At 47.3% G+C, this 25860-nt stretch overlaps 3 protein-coding genes across 3 annotated transcripts in view; 1 reads left to right on the forward strand and 2 right to left on the reverse strand.

The window, feature by feature from the left end:
* The window catches only part of LOC123166261 (probable glutathione S-transferase), a 45395-nt gene continuing 19535 nt past the window's right edge, over positions 1-25860 (reverse strand). The window contains exons 2-3 of the mRNA XM_044584033.1: positions 610-828; positions 1-403 (exon numbers count right to left, since the gene is read on the reverse strand). Of these exons, the coding sequence (XP_044439968.1) occupies positions 26-403; positions 610-828 (597 nt within the window). The 3' untranslated portion in view covers positions 1-25. The remainder of the gene's footprint in view (positions 404-609; positions 829-25860) is intronic.
* On the forward strand, positions 6384-7605 carry LOC123166260 (probable carbohydrate esterase At4g34215). Its single transcript, XM_044584032.1, has 2 exons — positions 6384-7084; positions 7185-7605. Exons 1-2 carry the CDS (start codon positions 6476-6478, stop codon positions 7380-7382), a joined length of 807 nt encoding a protein of 268 aa, XP_044439967.1. The 5' UTR covers positions 6384-6475; the 3' UTR covers positions 7383-7605.
* On the reverse strand, positions 10793-12514 carry LOC123166259 (7-deoxyloganetin glucosyltransferase). The gene is made up of 2 exons (XM_044584031.1): positions 11965-12514; positions 10793-11889 (listed from the first exon to the last, which is right to left on the reverse strand). The coding sequence occupies exons 1-2, from the start codon at positions 12476-12478 to the stop codon at positions 10949-10951; spliced, it is 1455 nt and encodes a 484-aa protein (XP_044439966.1). The 5' UTR covers positions 12479-12514; the 3' UTR covers positions 10793-10948.

A 25860-nucleotide genomic window follows, 5' to 3' on the forward strand; every position in this document is an offset into this window, starting at 1 on the left:
CAGCATTGCACCGATCGAGTTGCTACTACTGATGGAGCATCTCGTTGGCTATCATCTTGTATTTGTCCTTGTTCGCGCTGAAAACAGCGACGAGCTGCTCCCTCGTCGGCAGGCACTCCTTCACGGTTTCATTCTCGGTATACTCCTTTGCCCAGCGGCGCAGAGCAGGGAACTCGTCGTTCTCGCCCATCAAGCTCACCCCTGTCACCTCCTCGAACGCATAGATCCAGTGAGCCGGCCCGCAGGCGGCGACGTCGAGGTAGCCAATGGAGTCGCCGCCGAAGAACCTCTTCCCTTGGAGCTGCCCTTCCAGCAGCGCCAGGTTTTCCTTCATCTCCTTCACGTAGGCCTTCTGCTCCTCGCCAGCGTCCAGCCACATGGCTAGCCAGAACGGCCTCGCGCACTGCTTGCATGGCCATCAAGTGTATGTTGGATTGTTGGGTAAGTGCATGCTCACGCAAAGTTTTTTTAGAAAAGATGCTCACAAAAAGATGGCGGCTATAATTATGATGGCTATGTCCATCGTTTGATGTAGAGGCCGGGGGTTATCCTTAAAAAAAAAAGATTGCAGCTAGCTTGTATGGACAATAGGGGGATATAGGAGATCACCTTCTGTTCTAGGAACTGAGCCCAGAAACGGGCCATGGCACGGGCGTAGGGATCAGTCGGCAGGAGGGGCGGCCCGTCGAAGGCCTCGTCGACGTACTCCATGATGAGGAGGGACTCGCAGATGGCCCGGCCGCCGTGAAGAAGCACCGGCACCTTCTGGTGGATGGGGTTGTGCTTCAGCAGCAGCTCGCTCTTGCTTTGGAGATCTTCCAGGACCAGCTCGTAGGGCACCGAATGGGCTCCCCAATGTGCCGATGAGCTTAACCGGTTCAGCCATCTTTCCTTTGCTAGCTTACTGCAGGTTCTTGCTTGCTGATATCTTGGCTGGTTAAGCTACTATATAAGATGTGAGTACTTATAGGGATATGATGGAGAGGTCCTCTTGATCTGCACTGGAATTGCAATTCAGATGGTGGGTGCTACTGCTTCTTCTCCAAGAAAGATTGAATTGTCAATGGCCTTTAGTTTCTTTGTCAATGGTCGTATGAGACATGCTACTCCGTTGCTCCAATGGAAACAAATGGATTGATATGATATGATAGTGCAAAGATAATATGAGATGATAGTGACTTTGTTTGACATCTGTATCATTATATGTTTCTCAGCTAGTAATGCAATACTAGTCAAAGTTTCTTGATGGGCAAGCTGGATAAGTCCGATCATGGACTTGCCTATTGTTTTAATCTGGGCCATTTATTTATTTATTTAGGACAGTATAACCGAGCCTAAACCGAGCTCTCTCACGCACCCGATGATTTCGGCTGTCAGATTTCGCGTCTGAATCGGTTCTGACCGTCAGATCTCTGTTTCAGCGTCAGTTTACCGCGACGTGGGCTGCTATTCTGGGGACTTTTTTGGAGCCCTGGCGTTGATTGGGCTTTATTGGCCCATTTATTTGTCTAACCGATGACCTTTCAAAGAAAAAGCGGTATCAGCCGAGGCGACGCGAGCTACGAGATCCAAACCGAGGCGACGCGAGCGAGGGGATCCGGCGTGGGAGGGGCTGAAGCCGACACGACACACGCGAGGGATCCAGCTGACGCGAGCTTCGTTCGAGGGGATCCACTTCTCTGCATCCATTGATCCCCTCCTCTACCTCGGAAACAAGCCTCCCCCCTCTCGCCCCGGATTCCAATGGGCTGCGCTGGCATCGCCACCGACATCCCTGCAGGTTCTTTCTTCCCTCCCAACCTCCGGGCATATCGCCATCGCCTTATCGTCCTTGCGCTGCCGCAGATCTTCTTCCCTTGGTTCACTTGATTCCAAGGCGGCGAACCCTAGACGGCATGAGACAACAGTGAATCAGTGATGAAACCCTCCTCTTGTGGTGGTGTGAAGTGACGACATAAAGCAAGTCCCTATCCCTCTCAATTCCTCTCCTCTCGCGGGGTGAATATTTGTGTTCTGCCACCATGGTATTGTCTGTACGTCCCCTTGCCTGAAGATATCTTTTTACATAGCCACCTCAAGATTTAGTGTTGATTCCAGACAGATTGGTGTGCTGCATACTTAATCACCACGCTGTAGATGAATTATTATTTGTTTTTGTCATATATGTAGTTCATCTTGTCCAACTGCCAGGCCACCGTCGTGGTAGTGCCCATGTCTCTTCTCCAGTCAGTCACATCGTGCTATGATGCACACATCCTCAAGTCTGGGAAGCAACCCTGGTAAGCCAATTATTAGAAGCGCATTTTTTTAGTCCTATCACATGCGCAATCTGATCAATGGTTAATTTTCCATTATCACGTTTAAGAGTTTCTTGGTCAGCTCTGATAATTGGGATCTCTTGGATGCCACCAATGCACACAATAAATAAACATATTTGATGGTGCCTTCTTGAACAAATCAGCCTCCCCCCAGCAAAAGAAAAACGATCAGCCTCCCTAGATTTTTTTTTGAATTTTCAAAGGGGGGGGGGGGGGGGGGAAGTAATCCTCCCCACCTGAATTGTATTCATTTGTTGCCTATAGACTTTGCAGCCTAATACAAGATAGGGTTCAAGTGAACCAGAAGTACAAGGGGGCACAAGAGGAAGAAATAAAGTAAAAACAACACATGGCGAGGGGGGACACAACCCAACAAGGGGCACTACAGGTGCTCGAACTGCAGCGGCGAGCCGAGACTAAACCATGACACTGCACCGTCGACGCAATCGAAAACACCGGGCAACCAAGATTGCACGACGCCGCGACACCACCTGTGTCATGGGGTACATTCGAACGGTCATGCCGGGCCAAGACGACACCATGGCACCTATGTGGCACTGACGTAGTCAAAGGGCATCACCAAGCATAGAACACCACAGAGCACGCCCAAAACATCACAACAAGGGGCACCACAGTTGCTCGAGCTGCAGCGACGAGCCGAGACTAAACCACGACCCTGCACCGTCGACGCAATCGAAAAGCACCGGGCAACCAAGACTGCACAACGCCGCGACACCACCTGTGTCATGGGGTACATTCAAACGGTCACACCGGGTTGAGACGACGCCACGGCACCTGTGTGCCACCGGTGTAGTCGAAAGGCATCACCAAGCATAGAACTCCACAAAGCACACCCAAAACATCACAAGACCGGGGGATGAAGACAACGCCATCAAGATGGGAAGGACGGGGAGCGTCGCCGCTGTCTCGGCTAGCAGCAGCTGGCCGACCATGGATTTCTCCCAAACCCCGGTCACATCCTCCTCACGACGCGACGCAGGGCAACCACCAATAGCGCCGGGCAGCGCTGGGATGGACGGCCCCAGATCCAGGCGAATCCCACCTGCAGCGACGCTGGTAGGCACCCTTGACGCCGAGGGCACCAGTGAGGACCACTGGTGCGATGCCCCCTGCAGGTGAAGCCACGAGACAGCGACAACCCACCGGGGGATCTGGGAGGTGGAGGGCTCCCAAGATTCAGGAGCCACGACGCCACCTTCGTTTGGCGAGCGCACGGAGGAGCACAACGACAACAGAACGGGCGGCAGTGGAGGACGAAGGAGGAAGCCCGTGGCAGAGAACGGGACGGGGCGCAGGGGCAAAGACATCCAGATCGGACCCTGCCATGGTAGCCAACACGGCAGGGCACGAACGTGGAGGGGAAAACCACCGGTCTTGGGCGCTGCCGGAGCCAGCTCGCACTGCAGCATGGGGAGGCGGAGGTGGTCGATGCCAACGGTGGAGAGGGACGAGAGCCAGCCAGGGAGCCAGCCGGAGCCGATGCAGCCAAGCGGGAGGGCGTCGGGTCCGAATCCGGCCACGGACAGCCCCCCCGAGCAGGAGGAGGGCGGATGCCAGATCCGGCACGGGAGAGGGAGGGAGAGACCGGCTCGGGGCGCCCCCGCCATGGCCATGTCGGCGGAGCTTTCGGGTTGGATCTTGAAGGAGCAGGTGGGGGTGGTCGAGGCGGGAGGTACCTCGCCGTCACCGTCCGCCGCTAGGCTTCGCCCCGCGGCCTCCTCCGGCGACGGCGAGGGGAGGGAGTGGTGGAGAGGGCGGAGGGTAGGTGGCGGCGGCGGCCTCCAGAGTCGCCCGAGGAGAGCGACCCGGGAGGCAGAGCGAGTGGACCCCCAGCCTCCCTAGATGAAATCAATAAACTGGAGCACTCCAATCTATCTACTACTTAGCCCTCGAAACCAGCATGACTACTAGCCAACTACACTCAAATCATAGAGCTCTAAAATCTACTGTAACTATCTCACATGGTATTGTACTAAAAAAACAGAGTTTTTCAATTTTTCACTAAACTACTACTCAAATCATCCTATTGTTGCGAAGTATATATGATAGCTTACGATTGTTTGAAAAACTAAGACCATGGTCTAACGTAAATGTGAGATTTCATTTTGAATTAGTTGGTAGGCTTAATTCTTTTGTTCTGCTTCAGCTCACTCTTACATAATGCAATTCGTGTCAATTGGACGCAGCCGCTGAGCCCTAAATTGTTATTTTTTGTGACGATTATCGGTATGTATTTACACCAGCCAGAACATCTTATATGGGTGTCTTATCGTAATATTACTACCTGGCAAAGATTTCGTGTATCATATTTACATCAGCCAGAACATCTTGAATTTTACCAGGTCCTTTCCTACCTTTACCATTCAATTATTACAATTGTTGTGTGTATCATATTTGTTGTCAGGTGAGCCTTGAAACATACTCCCTTTGTATCAAAATATAAGCTGTTTTTTGGCACTGGAGTATATGTCTTACCAATCCCATCATGATTACGAATATATATGTTGTTTGCTGCTGGAGAAAAATAAATTTGCTGTCCATTGATTGACTGCATTACAGTAATAATTTCCAGCCGTCACATGAAACAAGGAAATATTTTCACGTGACTTCTTGTTTTGACAGACATAACAAGGAAACATCCACATCAACTTTGTTCTTGATATATTTTATATTGGTTTATAGCTCACTGATCATACCATTTTTTTATTTGTGATATAAGAATATTTGCCTTCTCAAACTTCCATTTTATTGGGATTGTATTATGCTCAATTAATTTGATAGAAGTATACCCAGAGTACGATAAACAAGGAAACAAAGCACACTCGCATAAATGAATTAGCTTTGCCAAGGATATAGGGCAAAACTTCCTCGTGTAGATCTTCTGCTTGTATTGCACTAAGGTCTTGGTTACCATTTGGAATTTTATTCCAGGATCCATGTTAATCCCATACATATTTCCAAGCTTGTAGGATGATTGGAATATTACCTCTGCAGGAGCCATACATGTTTAATTTTCTGCTGTTTATGTTTTGGTACCGATTAGTTGTAATTACTACAAACATTGTTGTGTATCAGTGAATAATATATGTTAGTGAACATTGTTGAGCCATACATGTTTATTTTTTATACCAAGCCATTTGTATCAGTGAACCTTAAGATTTCCCTGAATAATATATGTTTGTGTTTATGCAAATTTATTGTGTTTTATGTGACATTTATTTTATAAATTTTTGATAATTTTATCGTATAAATACATGGGCGCGACAACGCGCGCCGTCAATGATCTAGTAGTTATTAAAACTAGACCCAATCGGCTTTTTGTTGCCTCCTCCTCCTATTGTGATCTGATCTTACCAACCCAAAAGAACATGAACAACAGACTCAATCGATTTGGTTCACGTTGAAGACCGGCCAAGCATTGAACTGCTGAAATCCGTATCGAGCCAGACGGTATTGATGTAAACTGGTAATCAACACTCACACCAAAGACAAGATATTTCACTCGTACAAAATAAAGAAAGAAAGAAAAAAATTCCACTAGGAATGGAACTGGGGATGTGTGAACAGGTGACATACTGGGGCATATTACAATAGTGACTTTGTTTGACATCTCTATATATCGTCTTATGTTTATTATCAGCTAGCAATGTAAACGTAAGTTGAAGTTTGTTGAGGAATAAACACCAGGAACTCTAGTAAAACGCTAGACATGCTGGTGCGACCAAAAATGTCAGATCAGGTTTTTTTTTTGTTCAAAACATGGTCGTATCATGCTTAAATTTTCCATTAAAATTGATTGATTAAAAAATGGTGCACTGTACTAGACTTGTGATGTTGTGCAGTGCAGTCCAACGTGAGACAGGCATACAGCTCATTTGACGCCTGTTTCGAGTGAAGCGCGCTTACCCGTGACAAACACACATGCGATCCACTGCCACTCCCTCCCACACAAGAAAACAAAGGCCATAGTGGATTGAGCGTTCCCGTGTTTATATATCCACTCCCAACGATGCGTTCCAGGCATCCAGTACTGCGAGTCTGCGAATCAGTGGCAGACAGTGAGCAGCTAGCTAGGGGCCGGCCGGTAGCAGCCAGCTCGTCGAGCGAGCCACCGCCACCTTGAACCTTGCCGGGACATGGAGCCAGCGGCCGCGACGATGCTCCCTCGAGCACTACCCATTCTACTGCTGCTTGCGGCGGCCGTGACGGTGAGCGCGGAGAGGGCGCCGACGCTGGTGTTCATCCTGGCGGGACAGTCCAACATGGGGGGCCGGGGCGGCGCCACGGTGGGCAACCATTGGGACGGCGTGGTGCCGCCGGAGTGCGCGCCGTCCCCGCGCACGCTCCGCCTCTCGCCGACCCTCCGCTGGGAGGAGGCCCGCGAGCCGCTGCACGCCGGCGTGGACGTCGGCAACGTGGTGGGCGTGGGCCCCGGGATGCCGTTCGCGCACGCGCTGCTCCGCTCCCCGGCCTGCCCGCGCGGCGCCGTCGTGGGGCTCATCCCCTGCGCGCAGGGCGGCACGCCCATCGCCAACTGGTCCCGCGGCTCGGAAATGTACGACCGGATGGTGACCCGCGCCCGCGTCGCCGGCGCAGGGACCGGCAGGATCGCGGCCTTGCTGTGGTTCCAGGGGGAGGCCGACGCCATGCGGCGCGAGGACGCGCTGGCCTATGCCGGGAGGATGGAGGCGTTTGTCCGGGACGTTCGCCGGGACCTCGCCATGCCCAACCTCCTCGTCATCCAGGTCCGTCGCTACACCACATCCGTGCATGGGTTCCCTGCTCCGACTCCATTATTCTCCACCGTGAACCCTGTGAGTAAAAACATCCATGATCTTGTTGTAGATTGGGATCGCGACGGCGCAGAATCAGGGGAAGTGGCTGGACCTGGTGAGGAAGGAGCAGAGGGCGGTGCGGCTGCCGAACCTCAAGTACGTGGACGCCATGGGGCTCCCCATCGCCAGCGACATCACACACCTCACCACGCAGGCGCAGGTCCGGCTCGGCAAGATGCTCGCCGACGCCTACATCGCCACGCTCTGATGACTAGTAGTGTTCGTGGGAATACTATCGTTGATTACATGGAAGAGTTAATTTGGTGATGATTAGCTGTGGAGAACACCTGAATAAATCAGCTATACTACTCCTGAGTATGTAGGATACTTCATGCGCATTATGACCGCCTTGTTACGTGCATTGTAGGAAATGAAACAATCTCGTCGCCAGCACGATATTGCCGTTATGGGGAAGAAAACTCTTCACTTTGTTAAGTTTATAACTGCTTGGAAAGAAGACTTGTTGTTAGAGAAACACTTCCCGTCAACCGGAAGCGCTCGGCAAAAAAGAAGTAGGCTTTGCCTGAAGGGTTTGGGCCCAGTACCCTTAGCTGAGAACTACACTCGGCAAAATATCTGCCGAGTGGGAAATGGCTTTCACCAAGTTTTTCTGGTACTCAGGAAACTCCGAAATTCCAGTAGAACGTGTTGCAAATTACTGAACGCAACATAAGGCTTGTTTTTTTAGAGAGAGAGAGAGAAGCAACATGAGGCTTTTTGCAAAGGCCTAGCGAGCAGATCGGACACACAAAACAAAAACAGTTCAGGCATTGCGACAAGGCTCATGTTGCAAAGTGTTGAGCGCAACATGAGACTTGTTGCCAGGGCTCATAATGCAGATTGGGCAGGTGTCACGTAGAAAAAATTAAAAAATAATAATATTCAGGGATTGCAACAAGACTCATGTTGCAAAACACTGAGCACAATGCGAGACTTGTTGCGAATACTTGGCGAGCAAATCGGATGGCTGTAGGGAAGGAAAAAAAAGGAAAAAAAAATTGTCCAGAGATTGCAACAAGACTTGTCTTTCAAAGCGCTGAATGCAATACGATCCTTGCTGCAAAGGCTCAGAGGCTCACGTGGTTGTGCACAACTCCATCAAACGGCAGCCCAGGCGGTCGATCTTTTCATAGCATGGACATATTATCTAAAATAAGAGCATCTCCAATAGACGGTTCATACGTAAAAATAACCAATTTTTGGAGCTTCGAGAGCAAAAAACGCTGCTCCAACGGATGGTCCATCCGTGCTTTCAGGTCTAATTGTCTTTTCCCAGCACTGGCATTATTTTATTCATGGGTTATCCAGGCAATCCATGTTCCTCTTCATCGGAAGCATCAAGTTGTCCCGCATGAATCTCGGAGCAAGAAGGTTTTTTTTTCTTTTAGAAAGTCGGAGCAGGAGGTTGGGCAAGCAACATTTTGTAGCAATGTGTTTCAGAACGCCAACAGTATTATATAGCTATGCTACAATGGCTTTCAGAACGATTGGATCTCTGACATTAGACACACGATGGGATGAGTCATGAGTGTATTTAGTAAGTCACATGCCCAAAATTGACGGACGAAATTCCGCATGAAAACATGTGGCCGGTCAAAATGACCCAAGCACAATTATACTTAAATTGCAGAAAAAATGTGTCTTGTCTTTGTCACATGAAAAACAGGGCACTTCCGTTGCCTTGGCTGCTACTCGGCGAAGATGGCGTTGTTGAGCTGGAACGCCTTCGTGAAGAAGGACGGCCAACAGAGGTAGGTAGGGAGAATGCTGCTGACGGTGAAGGCCCCCATGAAGGCCCCCATGACGACACCCTGCTGCTGCAAGCACCTCTCTTCCCCGCGCGCCTCAAACCGCTGCTGTTCGGTTGCCATGGCCATGGCAACTAGTCCGCTACGACGATCATGTTGTCTACGTCGACGACCATCAGAGATGCAACGACGGGTGACGGCCGTTGCTGCAACCGCAGCCTTTGCGTGCTTCAACGGCCATGACCACGTGCACGGTGATCATGAGGTGCGACGGTGGAATGCGGGGCCACTGCGTGTGCTACCGTTGCTAGAATCGACCACCGCGGGGATGCTAGAACGGGCCACCATGGGTGCTGGAATCGGCTGCCGCAAATGTTGGGACCAGGCCCTGCAACTGTGGGCGCCGTATCCCGACGAAAGTTTGTGAGGCGCCGTATCCCGGCGAAAGTTTGCGAGGCAGCGACGTGCTGCATGGGATGCTACAACCGAGCACAACAAAGTGGGACCAGCACGCAAGAGTTGCAACCAGTGAGGCAAGTACTGTGGCCGTTGCCATTTATTACTGGAATCAGATAAAGTAGGGTTACAACCCCCACACAGTGGAGCTGCAACCAGCAGCGTCAAATACTACGACTGACGCCTATTTTTGCTGGAATTAGAGAAATCAGGGGTTGCGACCAGCGCGTGGACAAGCTGCAACCATCACCGCAAAATGTTTCAATCAGCAGCGGACAAAGCTATAGCTGGCTTCTGAAAAAAATTCAACCAAAGACGGGAATGTTAGAGGCGGGAAACAGCAAAAAGCTGCAACCAACGGCCTAGAAAGCTACAACCGGCTTATGAAAAGGCTTCAACAGAAGATGGCAAGCTGAAGATAGTGAGCGGCAACAACGGACCTGCATGGTGGTGCACGGGGTGCTGCGATGGGCACGTGGCGCGCTACGGCAGTGGCTGCTGTCTATACTGGAACCCAGCAGTGATGTTGCAACCAAGGTGTGGATGTAAGTCGAGCTGCAGGACCATCTGATGGGTGTGGCGAGTGCCGATCCAGGCCTGTGCTACGAGCGATGTGCAGACGGACGATGGGGATTTCTCTCTGTGCTCGTTGACCAACCTAGAGAAAAAAGACGATTCCGAAAAGGCATCCAATGGTGCGGCTTGGTTCAATCTGACGGCTGAGACTGGACAGGAGCTCACGCACTACCAAGTACATGTGTTTTCCTAGTTTAATGTGTGCCGCTTAGATGACTACTTCTATAATGCTTGCTGATCGCTAGCTGAACTTGTTCGAAAAAAATCAAGTTTGTCAGCTGAAGCATCTCTCAATTGGTCCCCGTTATGTACTTGTATTTCAATTAGGTGTCAGGAACCACCAGCCGGAAGCTCAAACCAAGATGGTATAGCAGGCAGTACATGTTTATATTTTAATGTGCATGACCTTGTAGGGATATGGCTGGAAATTTCCTAGTACTCCCTCCATCCCATAATATAAAAATGATTGTCAAGCTAACATAGTTTGAAAAACGTTTTTATATTATGATTATATTATGAGACTTGTTAGCTTGAAAAACGTTCTGATATTAAGGGATGGAGAGAGTACTAATGAACAAGTGTGGTAGTTCAGTTATCACTCTCAACTGTTATCATAAATTTGATGAATTGGGCGTTAGTATCCACTTGCGAGATGCTCAACTGTATTATTGCAGTGTGTTATTCTGAAAGGGAACTGTATTATCCACTTGCGTTTCTGTCGTGAGTGATAAGGTTGGCACCCCATGTGGTCAAGCTCTAGGTCCCCCACTGCCCAAGCATACATGGAAGCATGACCTAGTCTTTGCTCAAGCACATAAACAACTTTAGGGCCTAGAGGTTCTCAACTATTGTTATTGCTAACAAAGAAACATTTTACAGTCCGGGGTCGAGAAATAGCAAGCAATCGGTATCTACAAAGGTCCATACAAAACGCTGTGGCATTACCTGTGACGTTCCAAACTATCCCATCACCTTTGGTACTTAAGAAAAGCTGCTAACTGTTTTTTTTACCGGATAGTAACACATCATTGATGAGTGAATCAAGATTATTCGACGACGTCTCCTTGGACCGAATAGCCACCTCCCTCCACTCGGCCGCTCTCTTCTTCATCTCCCTACCCTTCTCCCCGCCCACTGCCTCCTTGATCCTCTTCATGACCACCTCCCGCCGCACGTCGTCACCGATCTCCATGCCCACCCCCCACTCGAGGCACTTGTACCGGCAGTTGGTTTGCTGCTCGGCGAAGAACGGCCAACACAGCATCGGCACACCACCGCAGAGGCCCTCGACCGTCGAGTTCCACCCGCTGTGCGTCAAGAACACACAAACGGCATCATGCCTCAGCACCGCCTCTTGGTCGCACCAGCTCGCCACGAGGCCTCTGTCTTTGGTGGCCTCCAAGAACTCAGGGGGCAGCACGGCGGCCTCACTCTTCACGATGTCCGGCCTGATGATCCAAAGGAAGTCCTGGCCGCTGTTGGCCAGCCCCCACGCGAACTCTACCAGCTCATGATTGCTCATGACGGTTACACTCCCAAAGTTCATGTACACCACAGAACGGGACTTCCTGCCATTGAGCCACGCAAGGCAGCTGTGGTCTTCATTCCAGAGGCTGGAGCTTACCTTGTGCAGGGGGTCCATGCAGGGGACGATTTGGTCGGTGAGGGAGTTGAGCGGACCGATGGTGTAGATGGCCGGTATGATGGCACGCATCGCGTCGAGTGCCGGCTGCTCGAGCTCATCCATGGTGTTGATGATGACCGCATCCGCGGCCTCGGCATGCTCCACATGGTGTAGCTTGAAGTTTAGCGCGATGTCATTGCGGTCTGTCGTGCGAAGGATGGTTGGGAAGTCTTTCAGCCGCATGTGCTTGCTCATCCCAGGCGCCCAGTCCACCGGCATGTCCATGAACCCGTTTGTCAGTTGCTCTTCATCTGCAAAAAAAAAGGTTATTGAGACTCAAGATTAAGACAATCAAATTTGCGGTGCAGGGATAGCTAGGAGGATACCTTTGAGGGGAATGATGCCATGGTCGATGAGAAGACGGATGTTGCGGTAGCCCATGTAGCCGCAGGCGCTGGCCGTCCAGAACAGCGCGGCCGGCAGGCCGAGCTCCCTCGCAGCGTCCACGGCGAAACTCATGAGGTTGTCTGCCACGACGCACGTGACCGGCGGCACCCCGGATGTGCTGTTGAGGCCAGCAAGTAGGTTCTGCAGGTGAGGGAGGCAGGTGGTCATGGTGGAATAGGCGAGGGACGCCGGGTCCTGCGTGGCGTCGGCGTGTGACGAGGGCAGGCCGTCCGGGATGGTGGCGAAGCCAAAGCCGGCGAGGCCCGCGGCGGCGCTCGGGCCGCGGGAGCGGATGAGGCGGCCGTGGTTGTACTCCGTGGCGACGAAGGTGATGTGGAAGCCCTTGCAGTGCAGGAGCTTGGCCAGCTTCATCATCGGCGTGATGTGTCCCTGGGTCGGGAACGGCAAGCACACCACGTGCGGCTTCTCGCCGGCCGGTCCAGCGGTGTCCATGACTCACCGGCCGGCTCCAATTGTTCGTGTATTGGATCTGAATCTCAACTAGCAGGCCAAGACTAGAGAGCCAGGAGACAGCTTATATGCACGGACGCCATTCCGTTTGGCTTGGGAATCTATTGGGTGGTTCGCTAGCTGTCTACATGTGATGTGGACAGCTTATATGCATGTGTTCTCCGCCACGAGAGCATGTTCGTGCCGCCGTGTGCCGTTCAGTTCATCGGTTTTTTTAAAACATCCTATCTGTTCCTCTTCCATCATCGGAGCACAACAAATACCAGAAATAATAAAAATTATATCCATATCCACATGCCACCTAGCGACGACTACCAGCACTGAAGCGAGCCGAAGGCACGCCGACGTCATCACCGCTCTCTCGCCGGAACCAGGCAAAACTTATTGTAGTAGACAGTCGAGAAGTAATTGTGCTAAAACCACATAGGACAAGCACACCGGAACAGCAACCGCCACTGACGAAGAGTAGCATAGATCGGAAGGATTCAACCTAAAGACACATGAACATAGACGAACGACGAACAGATCCAAGCAAATCCACCAAACACAGATCCGCTGGAGACACACCTCCACACGCCCACCGACAATGCTAGACGCACCACCAAGTGGGGGCTAGGCAAGGAGAAACTTATTCCATCTTCAGGGAGCCGCCGCCGTCTCGCCTTCCTGAGTAGGACACAAACCCTAACAAATCTCGAAGACACATCTAAAAATGGAGCCCAACCACTAGCAAGGGGCGGGATCCACCGCGCCCTCATGGCTCTAAGGCCACCGAAGACGAGACGGAACCGACAACGCCATTGGCGGAAAGTAGAAAAACCCTAATTGGGGAGGAGGCAGCTGGGTGAAGAGAGTGTCCCCGACTCACGTCCCTAACTAGGCTCAGTTGACTAGTTCAATTCATCAGTTCACCGAATGTATTTTGTCTGTGGGCACTCAGCATCTACAAAAGATTACTTAATTTTTTTACAAACAAGTTCATGTGGAGAATTATGGTTGGCAGTAGAGAGTGAAGGGGCCGACCCAGTTGAATTCAGGGCGGAAGTGAATTATAGTTGAAAAAATTAAGTAAACCTTTGTAGATTTTTCATAGGTCTAGCATTATTCGACAAAAAAACATTCGATAAAAGTGAAATAGGAACACTGACGCATCCAAGTCCAATATGTAAGGACATCTTTAGTCCATCTCTTAAATTTAGACCCTCGAGAGCGTCCTTATACATTAACTCTTATATTTGAGAAGTTAAAAAAATGTTTCCTAGCCAAACTCTTAAATTTAACTCCTCATAAAATTTACAAAACAAAGTTTGAAAGTAGTCCATTCGTACACACATTCGATTCAAACTACATATTGGATGACATGAAATTTAAACTACATTGCATAAGTTACTCAATTTGAAGAAATTAAAAATAAAAAAGAAACCTAATCGTCCTCCTTAATGAGCGTCCCACAATCCATGATGTTGTCGTAGTCGTCGCCGGACTCGGAGCCGCTGCCCACCAGACAACCCAACCTCGTCGGTAGCGTCACTGGACGGCCACCTTAACCCCTTCTTGTACATCTCAAGCTGCCGGCGCTCCTCGGCGAATGCATCCAGCGGAGCTCAGCCATGTACTCTTCATCAGTGTGCGCCATCTCGAGACGCTTAAAGGCCTCCCGACTCTCCTGCAACTTGCGGCGGGAGACTGTTGAGCGTAGAAGTCAATGGCCGCCGGACCTCGCCACTTGATAACCCATGTGTAGAGAATTTCTCGTAGACTTTTTAATAAGTAAGAGTGTCGAATCTAACAAGGAGTAGAATGAATCCATTGATGGAAACTAGCAAGAGTTGACTGTTGCAAAGAGTGTATGATTGAAAGTGCTAGTTATCGACTAGAGGGGGGGTGAATAGGCGATTTTTATGAATGTCTTCAAAACACGGGGGTTTTGAAGGCAAACAGTAGAAATGAACCTATTGATATGCAGCGGAAGGTAGACTACACTAGACAAGCCATAGTCAAGTAAGCAATGAGGCGAAAGCACGAAGACTATAATCAGCTAGGTAGTATGGATCAGGATGGAAGATAGTACGAAGCCAAACAACAACAATCTTCACACGGTGAAGTCAATCAGATCATGCAAGCAGGCAATGACTTCACGAAGACAAATTGTAAGTAAAGAGAGGTAAGAGATAGAACCAGTTGCGTGGTGAGGACAAAGATTTGTTGGACCAGTTCCAGTTGCTGTGACAACTGTATGTCTGGTTAGGGAGGCTGAGATTCAACTCAGAAGACCGCGTCTTCACCTTATTTCCCTTGAGCCAAGGACACTTAGTCCTCGCCCAATCACTCTGGTAAGTCTTCAAGGTAGACTTCCAAACCTTCACAGACTTCATTCACCGGCAATCCACAATGACTCTTGGATGCTCAGAACGCGACGCCTAACATTCACAGTCCTCAAGTGTAACAAGTGTTCAGATCACGCGGACAGAAAGACTTCAGTGATGCCTAACACTCTTTGGCTCTGGGTGTTTTGGGCTTTGTCCTCGCAAGGATCTCTCTCTCAAATGCTTCGGAGGTGGGTTGCTCTCAAACGACAAAAGTTGTGCACTAACTCTAAGCAGCCACCAATTTATGGTGTAGGGGTGGGCTATTTATAGCCAGGAGGCAACCCGACCTGATTTGTCCGAAATGACCCTGGGTCACTAAAGAACTGACACGTGTCCAACGGTCAGATTTCAAACACACGCGACAGCTTGACTTGGGCTACAAGTAAAGCTGACTCATCTAGCTCTGGATAAGGTTTGCTCTCATTGTCTTCGCTCAAAGACATAGGGTTTGCTTGAGCATCACATCAGTCACTCTGACTTTGTTTACTTGGACCCCACTTAACAGTACGTTGGTTCCTATGACTCAACAAAGAAGAAAAGGAAACTATGAAACAACTATGTCTTCGCATTCCATAGTCTTCATACGATGTCTTCTCATGTCATAGTCTTCAATGTGAATATCTTCACAGACCACCATTGTCTTCAATGTCTTCACACATTTTTAGGGGCCATCTCTGGTAGGTAAACCGAATCAATATGGGACTACTACCTCTGTTATCCTGCAATTCTCATAAACACATTAGTCCCTCAACCAAGTTTGTCGTCAATACTCCAAAACCAACTAGGGGTGACACTAGATGCACTTACAATCTCCCCCTTTTTGGTGATTGATAACAAACTGGTTGAAGTTTTCAACGGGGATAAAAGTATGTGAAAGTTTAAGGATTAAAGCATTGTCTTCATAAGTGGAAAAAGGCTCCCCCTGAAGATGTGCATATAAGTAGTTTGCTTATGAATGCAAATGCACATGACAGGTTTTACTTTGTGGAGATCCTCTTCAACTTATGAAGACAATTCATCATGCATATAAAGATATAACAAAGATAATGCCATGCATAATGAAAAATGGACGTCTGCGGAATGACTTCATGAGGAATTTATCATCGCATCACAGAGTAGCAGACGACCATCAAGTTTAAGTGTTACAACCCAAAGAACCAAATGTATCAAAAGACGAGAGTTGTAAACACTTGGCAAAATATAGCAACCACCCATAAGGACCCGCTTGAAGACTATCAACTCATATGCTTCTCCCCCTTTTGTCAGTAAGGACCTAAAAGGTTTGAAGACATAGAGTATCTACTCGTTCCCATCAGGAGTAGATGCAGGTGCAGGGTCGATGTTGGAGTTTGGTGGTGCAGTCGAGCCTGGTGCAGTGTCGAGACGCGGTGAAGATATGGTTGGTGAAGTGGCATCGTCTTCTTCATCGACGACTCTCGCAACAACAATTGCAGCCGAGGATGAATACTCAGAATCTTCTATGGAAGGAGTCCAACGCCAGCTTGCATTCTGGGGAGGCCTGGAATCAAATTTGAAGTCCTAAGTGAAGCGATCTTAGCGAAGATCATCTTCAGGACATAGCAGGGTGAGACTCTTCCAGGACCGCCGATCGGCTTCATGAGAAACGAACGAGTTCTTGGTGGCCAGGTTTCGAATGCGATTGACATCCACCAAGATGCTCTGCATCTGATGTTTGAGCCAGTCATGATGCTTATCCTGTTTCTAATGTAAGGCCACAAGAAGCTCTCGGTCATCGAGTACACGAGAACGCTTCCGAGGCCTTTGAGCAATTGTACTCTCAGTGTCTTCGTTGTTCGCACGATGAGGCACATGCATATTTCTAGCCAGAGGATAGAATCGAGTTGCAGCATTTGGAACAAGAATACCCTCCAATGGTTGCGAGAAGCTTTGGTGATCAGCATTATGAAGATATAGCGGCTCCTTGGCAGGCTCGGGGTAGATGGCTTCAACGGACAGATCAACCTCAGGCAAAAAGATAAGATGGTTGTGCGCTGAGGGCTGATAGTCAACAGAAGAGTGAAGCTTGATCAGGCGCATCACCCATGGAGCATAAAACTTCAAGCCAAACAGATCAATCCCAAATGCAGCAAGTTGTCTGATGAAGAAATCCTGGGAGTTGAATCTGATGCCATTGACAATATAGAATACCAAAGTCTTCATGGCTCCTTCAAGTTTGGCTTCAGCTGAGTGTCCCTTGATGGGCCATAGAGTATGCCTCGGTATATGATAAACTATGCGGGGCAAGTACTCAAGGTCTTTGACGAAGAATTCCTTGGGATATTCAGCATCTTGAGGCAATGGCTTCATCATACTGAGCATCTGACTCATATTGGGTCCAGGCCTCTGAAAGATACTTTGCAGTTCATTATTGTGAAGCTGACAACCAAGCTCATACAATTCACCTGGAGTGGGCAGGGAAATGGTGCACATCGCCTGACATCCACTCAAGGATTCATGTCTTCGGATCCCTGTTGTAGCCACGAATGTCAAGAGTGGCATAGAACTGCAGCAGGAGCTCTTCATTCCAGTGCTCTTTGTCAGTGATGAACTATAGAAGACCAACCTCCCTGAAGCAGTCAAGAGCTTCTTCCAGACAGGGCAGCCCAACAATGGCTTCACAATCAAGACGCATGTGTTGAAAGATTCGCTCTTGATTGTATAGGATGTAGGAGTAGTAGCTGCGATGTTGATAGATCCAGAATCGATCGGAAGTGATCTTTGGCTTCGAGTAAGGATTCTTGGCACTGTCAAAGAAAGTATTGTGTGCCTTGAAGCTGTTCGCGCTGAACGATCCTAGGGAGGTTGCAGCACCTGGAAGCCTTGGTAGCATGGGCTTTGGCTTCTGGACCCGAGGCCTCTGCTCCACATGGTAGTCATACTGTGGTCCTGGAGCAGTGGGAGGAACCATGATAGGCCATTTTACAGTGACCAGCTATCCATGATCGAAGGCCTGTTCAATGGTGTCAGGCCTTGGAGATGGAACAGTCGCTTCAGCATTCACGGTGGCTTCAGGTACCACATTATCTTCAGGCTCCACATTGTCTTCGGCCATGACTAATGGGGAACGCGACAGAAAACAAAAATTTTCCGACCTACGCACCAGCCCAGGACCACTATGGAGACTGCATACATGGTTTGATCTTTTTCGTTACCGACTCGTAGCGCAGCGGGAAGTAGAGTCGATGACGATCGGCGGTGCAGATCCCCGCAGCTAGGATTTACAACCTCCCAACCGCGAGGATGTATACCCTCATCTGCTCCTCAGACAGCCCTCCGGGAGACGGTCGAACAGCCCCCCGGACGGTGTCGCGGACAGCCCTTCGGGAGGACCTTCGAAACTCGAACGGTCACTCGGACAGCCCTTCGGGAGGACCTTCGAAACTCGGACGGTCACACGGACAGCCCTTCGGGAGGCACTCACGAACTAAGACCGAAACTACGATCTCTCTACAGAGTTGCACACATACGGTGTCATCTATCCGGCAGGGCTTCGCCGTCCAGAACTAGTTCCTGCCGGAACCCAGACAGCCTTACGGCTCTACGAAACTCTTTTCGTGGGAGGGAGAGAAGAAGCCAGATAATGCATGGCATGTGTATGAGAGCAAGGGATGAGTGTGGAGGGCTGCCCCTCCACCTCTATTTATAGGAAATCCCAAGGGGGTAGGGTAGTTTCACAAAAAACCCAAAATGCACATGAATGAAGTCCTTCCACAAGGACCTAGGAGTGAAACCAAGGAACAAGAGGGTCCCCAAGGGGGGATACCCCATGTGGCCGGCCACACCCCCATGAGGGGCCCAAAAAATGGCTCCTATCCATCCATGTCATCCCCAAGATCTTTTGGAGCAAAGCCCCAAAAGGTGGCTTTCCATAAAGTAACCATAAAGCTGATTTTCACTATTCACGACGACATTTTTCAGCGTCTGATCGAACTGAAAATATTTATGTGGGCTAAGAACATTTCCAGTACCCACTAAAATGATTTTCAACGCGTTCCGAAACAATTCCGGTTTTAGTGATTTTCATCTGCGAAACGCATCTGAAGTGGCTCCGGCAGCTCCGGAACATTTTCGGTTTTTATCTCGGAAAATTCCAAAAAGCTTCCAGAATGATTCTGGCATCCTCCAAGAATTATCAGGCATGTGCCGAAACCAATTTGACTTAATGGTGTATCCCGAAACAACTTTTCGGTATCATCGAAACTTATCCGATGACCTCTCTTTGCGGTACGATTCCGCTGTCCGAAACTTTTCGGTGTCCGAAACTTTTTCGGTGATTTTCTCTCAGACTCCCTGTCTAGTATTCAGCAGATAGATGACCCTTAAGCGTGTGACCCTATAGGTTCGGTGAAGTATAGACATGACCCGGAACCCCTTCCGATCAATGATCAACATCGGAGCCGTGGACACCCATATTGACCCCTATACCCACACGAATAAATATTCGAGTGAACCTCAAGTTGTCGTGTGCTATTCCTGTTGCTTCGCGATATGTTACAAATACCCGAGGTGAGACATGTTGGCATTCCCGTGGATCAAGAACTTGTCCACTATGCTAGTTACCTCGTTACCGGTATTGTTCTCTTTTCTCGTTATCGTGTTCCGGCATCCCCGTGATCAAATCACAAAGTGTCTGGCCAGACGATGATGGATACCGTAACACCGAGAGGGCCCAGAGATATCTCTCCATCGTCGGAGGAGCAAATCCCAATCTTGAGCTATCAAGTTACTTGACACACTTTTCCATGAACCCGTAAGCCGCCGTAATAGCCACCCATTTACGGATGACGTTTAACAAACCCCAAAGTTCATGAAGCAAGCATGAAGAAACTCGATACTCTCATGGTCTAAGGAATCATGCAAACGTTAACCATCTCTGTGTTATGTACCAATAAACTTGTGACGAATGAATCTCATAGCATAACATCAATCCGGGTCGATTCAACACAAATGTTCTCTTAACATTGTGCCCTCAAAGTTGCTGGCATAGACATGCCCATGACCAGGAAAACAGAATCATCATGCAACACTTGAGCTAGTCTTAGAGGCCAGACTAGGAATACTTCTTACCGTTTATTATTCCACACGTGCATTTGAGTCTTCCTCCGAGCCTCGTGGATATTGCAGACTCGAGAATCATTGCAGTTATAGCATGGAACATAAACATAATTATGAACTCGGAGATAAATAATATCATTTATTATTGCCTCTAGGGCATATCTCCTACAGACTCCCACTTGCACTAGAGTCAATGATCTAGCTTATGCTAATGCACTTCACACTTGTGGCACACCGGTGTAAATATGCTTCGCTTGTGATATAGCCTGATGTCCAACGGATCTGACGACTTCAGTTCCGTGTGTATCTTTGCATGTCTTCGCGTTTTCACAAAATTCATATTTTGTGTGGACTTGGCTTTGTATGTATGTGAATCACAGGTCAAACCTGGATTCCTCAGACTGAGTTATGGAGCAACTACCTGGAGTAGTGTCCCATTGTCAAAAGCCATCTTGGAACTATACTAAGTTCATGAATGAACTATATGATTCAACATCTTCTTTGTCGCTTCTAAAGCGTCAACATACTTAGCCCTTGTTATAGAATTCGCCACAGTAACTAGTTTGAACAAATTCCAACTAACTGTGCCACCACATTGTGTGTTACACAAAACCCTTAATTTAAATCGAAAATCGCATGGAGAAAAGATGAAGACTCTATCGATGTAACATTTTACAACGAACTCTTCATGATCTCTACTTGCGAGAAAACCATGACATCAATACTTACTCTAGTACTCTGTGACATCTTTCACTGTTGTCCCATGATCAGTAATTTGATCACTTTGGTGTCCATACTCGCAACACCTTGGGAGTATCGGACATATCTGGTTGTTTTACATACCATGGAATACATGATTAATCCAAACACAAAAGTGTGTGGAATCTGCATCATGTATTTTACTCATCAGTGTTTTGGGACACCGAGTCTTGCAAAAACTCCTTCCATGTGACTTTGGCAAGAATCACTCCTTGGCGGTTTAAATGCTAAAAGGTTTTAGCATCTTGTCAATATGTATTCATTGCTTAGCCCCATTAGGTAAATCTATCTCCATAGATCATCATGCCTAATATTGAGGCTATTTAGCCTAAGCACTTCATCGAAAAACTATTTTCAAATGAAGTCCTAATTTGTGTCAAGAAATTTATTTCCAATTACCAATGTGCCAAGCACATAAGGTTTTTAGAAATATTATTACGCTCCCACTTACTTTCTTGAATTACAAGCATCTTCGTTACCCATTGATGAAGTCAAAACCCCTTTGACCATTTCATCAAAACACAAAGATTCCAACTCCATTTTGCTCTCTTCTGTCCATTGCTGGAACTCTGAAGTTTGCATACCTACTAGCATCCTATGGATCGACAAATTACTTTGGATTGTATCATATACAAGTCCTAGCTTTCATTTCCATCAGATGGAAATCCTTTTATCATCCATGTTTCATATCTCATGATTGAAATATGTATTAATTGCTAGTTCAACCCGAACCGACTTTAAGCATCGCTACGATGAAAACAACCTCATCGTATTATTTCAACAAGTCGAGCTTTATGGATAAAACATTTTATTCATATCAGTTTTAAGTTCCATAAATATTCGTTAGACTCTAAGTCTTCCAAAAGGTGTATCAAGGTTTTAATCTTGAATCACTTATATGGAAACCAACTCGGGTTGTATTGGCATTTAGCCAATTCCGGAGTCAGGGCCCATCAACGCTTCCTTGTGTATCGTAGGTATAATGTTGTCTAACAACAATATCTCGTTTGCGCACCTGAGAGGTTTGCACGAGCCTTGCCTACGTGGTTCAGCTGCAAGTTCGACCGAAGTTCATACATTTTATTGTAGAGACTTCTGTATCAGTCGCAGTAGGAAACTCTGGAATTTCTTCCAAGGTCTCTTTCCTTTGATCTGATGAAGATACTGTTTATCTCGTCGAGTTGCACTATTCTCCCACTCACCTTTTAGAAAGAACCATTCTCTTTAAAAGCACACCGTTTCGCGGCAAAACTATTTGCCTCGGTATAGTGAGGGAGGAATACCCAACATTTTGGTATAACCTACAAAGTAGCACTTGCTGATTTGGAATAGGTTTGTAACCTTTTACACAAGCCCCATATTCCAAATGTTAAGAAAAGATATAACATGGTTGGGCGTACCATACCATGGCTTCATTTCAACAGACCCGATGTAGCTCTTTTCAGTGTAAAAGCCGCACTCTCTAAAGCATCACTTTAAAAGGGATAATGGCAAATTTACTTATGTCATCTTTGACCTTACCATGTCATAAATGGTTTGATTACATCTCCACGGACTTTCCACTTGCAGTGGTGTTCCGGGAGGTGCAAGTTTATGAAACCCCTTTCACAACTCATCAGACATTCGCTAAACATGTAACTCAAATATTCCTTTGTGCAATCAAATTGCAGAAACATAATTTTCTTGTTACAATAACTTCTACTTCATTTTTGAGAACCTTTCGAATGATTTCAAAAGATCCAGACTTACGTCTCATCAAGTAAATATCCATATATCTACTTGAGTCATTTCTGAAGATAAATAAATCCACCACTAACAACACTTATCGGACTACACACATCAAATGTATGATCTCTAATAAGTTTGTTGTTCGTTCCTTATGGCCTGTGAACGGTATTTTAGTCACTTCACTCTTCGGGGGAAAGTTGCAAGTGTCAGATGATTCAAAATCAAAAAGACTTCAAAATCCATCATAATGGAATTTTCCATGCGGGTTTCTCCAATGTGACCAAATGTAGTGCCACACTTGTGTGGTATTCTTTTAGTCTTGCGACATTTAGCGTCAGTGTTATGGATGTATCATATTACCCTCAATATTCATAACATACGTCCCATCGATGATGGAAGTATGACCCTTATGTTATTCATAATACTTAACAACAATTGTTGTTTTTATGAACAACTCTTTTGCAACAAACATTGTGCAATGGGCTAGAGTGTATGAAACTCTAAAATGAATTATGAAAGTAAACCCAGAGGTATTGTATTATTATCAATATTCATAACATACATCTCATTCATAATGAAAGTATGGCCCTTGTGTTATTCATAACATCGAACATAAAAAGTTCTCTTATGAACAACCTTCTTGCAAGATGCCTTATGCAATGGGATAGAGTTTGTAAAACTCTAAATGAATTATGAAAATAAATACAGACGGCAATACACCGATGGAAGGTATAGTAACATTTACTATGTTCCTTGTGTATACCTTAACCTCATTTCTAGCTGGTCTTTCAGGCCATAGTAGTTCTTACATCGAGTTGCAATAGAATGCAATCGAGCGGGCATTTTTGTGATGAACTCACAATACCCAAGAATTAGTGATTAACATGTTTAACCATAATTCGCAAGAACTATATCTTTGACCAGCCTTCTATACATCAAAAACTTGTATGACATTCATACATGAGCTGGATATTCCAGTCTTCTTTCCTTTTGCCTTTATACTTCTAGCAGTTTAACTTTTAGTATTTCTCCTACTCTCAGAAGAAGCACCCAACTTAAGAATGGCATTAGCCCCGGACTTCCTAGGCGTGTAAGTCATACTAACACCCTTTGGACACTTCCTTTCTCTTTAAGTTGTTGTTTTATTCACCTTTCATTATATGACAGGCGTTCTTCTGGATCCCTTTCCCAACAGTCAAATGCATAGTAAACACTTTTACTAATACTTGCAAACAAACATTGCTTTGTTTGTATCTGAAAATAATTTTCAGTTCCATGAATATCATATAACTATCCCAACTTTCGAAGTTTGGGTTTCATGGAAGCAAACATATTCTACTTGACCGTAACAGAATTCTAGCTTTTGGATCAAAGGACGAGAGTCACATGATCCATAGCATTAGCGGGAGGAGACGGAAAACATGCAATAGGACAAAGTCCTTCTCGGCACTTTTGAGGACAATCCTCATATTACGGTACCAATCATAAAGTTTTAACCAGATATTTAACAGCTATTCAATTTTAACAGGGAAGGTGGAAACGCATGCCATTATTCTACAACTATTTTGCATATAACACTTAGACAATGTTCACAATTAATTGCACTAAGAATTAAACATGTTAATTCAACAGTGCGCTCCCACTCAAATCAATATCTCTCAAAATTGATTGTGAGTGATACAAGACCCACATTTCAATTGTTCGCCATTGGTGTAACACCACTGATGACGAAAAATCTCAACCGGTAGGCCAACTTGCCAATCACATCTCTATGTGACTCTTGTTCATCTTTCGATGCGTGTGTTCCGAGCTCATGACGGTCATGCCTGAACGTCAAGACAACCAAGTGATCTCGCTGCGAGGTCTCAACTCACCCGCCTCACACTTCTCTAATCGTTCGTACCCGTGTGACACGGCGCACCCCGAAAAGATAGGTGCCGTGATGGTGCTACACTTGGGAGAACACTAACTACTTGGTATTTTAAGTGAGAGATCACCCTAATAAAATCGACTACCGCGCAATCAAGAAGGGTGCATCATAAGGGATAAACATCTCAGGCAATTCATAATAGCATGATATGGTATAGCCCTTTCTGACGGAGAAGTCTTTCATTTCTTCGTCTTCGGCATTCACGTCGGTGTTCACCTTCGCGAAGATTGCCACCACCTTGTCGATGCACCAGATAATATTGCTATATCTATAGCTAACAAAATAATGCATTACAACAAGGTTGACACGCAGGTCATTAATGTGCAATCATATGGCTCCAACCATCATGCCGAATCATGACACGCAGGTCATGTTAATCAAATTACATCATATAGTCATCTCATACATAATCGAATTAATATGAGCACTGCGATACCACATCATATGCACATCCTGCAAAACCAAGTTAGACGCCTCTAATCGGTTTATGCAAAATTTATTTTACGTGGCTTCTAAGGTTTTGACTTAAACCGCAGCGACCAACGTTTTATCATCAAGTATGATTATTCAAGTTGCTAGATTAACATCTCGGGGTGTATGAAACACGGGATAATTAAATCTCGAGCCCCATACTAAACTTCGTCATACGCATGACCCCCGTGCAGATCATATCTGCAATGCCCTTTCATCTGCGACTTTCATCATTCTTTTGACTACGGCAGAACCCAAAGAACTGGTAGCACTTCCATGATCAATCAGGATCACAGATTGCCAGAACTTTGTCAAATTCCACCATGCTATCTCGAGATTGAGCAAACGCAAATTCTAGGGAAGCAACAAGAACCTCGGGTAACAGATTTCATCTGTCACCCGCATAAATAATTTTCAGCAATAGATCTCATCTACTACCTAATTATATTATGCAATACCCTTACATCTCCATGTATTCTAGATCGAACCTGCATCTACGCATAGCATGGCTCTTGATGCCACTGATGGGGAACGCGACAGAAAACAAAAATTTTCCGACCTACGCACCAGCCCAGGACCACTATGGAGACTGCATACATGGTTTGATCTTTTTCGTTACCGACTCGTAGCGCAGCGGGAAGTAGAGTCGATGACGATCGGCGGTGCAGATCCCCGCAGCTAGGATTTACAACCTCCCAACCGCGAGGATGTATACCCTCATTTGCTCCTCAGACAGCCCTCCGGGAGACGGTCGAACAGCCCCCCGGACGGTGTCGCGGACAGCCCTTCGGGAGGACCTTCGAAACTCGAACGGTCACTCGGACAGCCCTTCGGGAGGACCTTCGAAACTCGGACGGTCACACGGACAGCCCTTCGGGAGGCACTCACGAACTAAGACCGAAACTACGATCTCTCTACAGAGTTGCACACATACGGTGTCATCTATCCGGCAGGGCTTCGCCGTCCAGAACTAGTTCCTGCCGGAACCCAGACAGCCTTACGGCTCTACGAAACTCTTTTCGTGGGAGGGA

Source organism: Triticum aestivum, chromosome 7D, assembly GCF_018294505.1.
Source record: "Triticum aestivum cultivar Chinese Spring chromosome 7D, IWGSC CS RefSeq v2.1, whole genome shotgun sequence".
Classification (NCBI taxonomy): Eukaryota; Viridiplantae; Streptophyta; class Magnoliopsida; order Poales; family Poaceae; genus Triticum; species Triticum aestivum.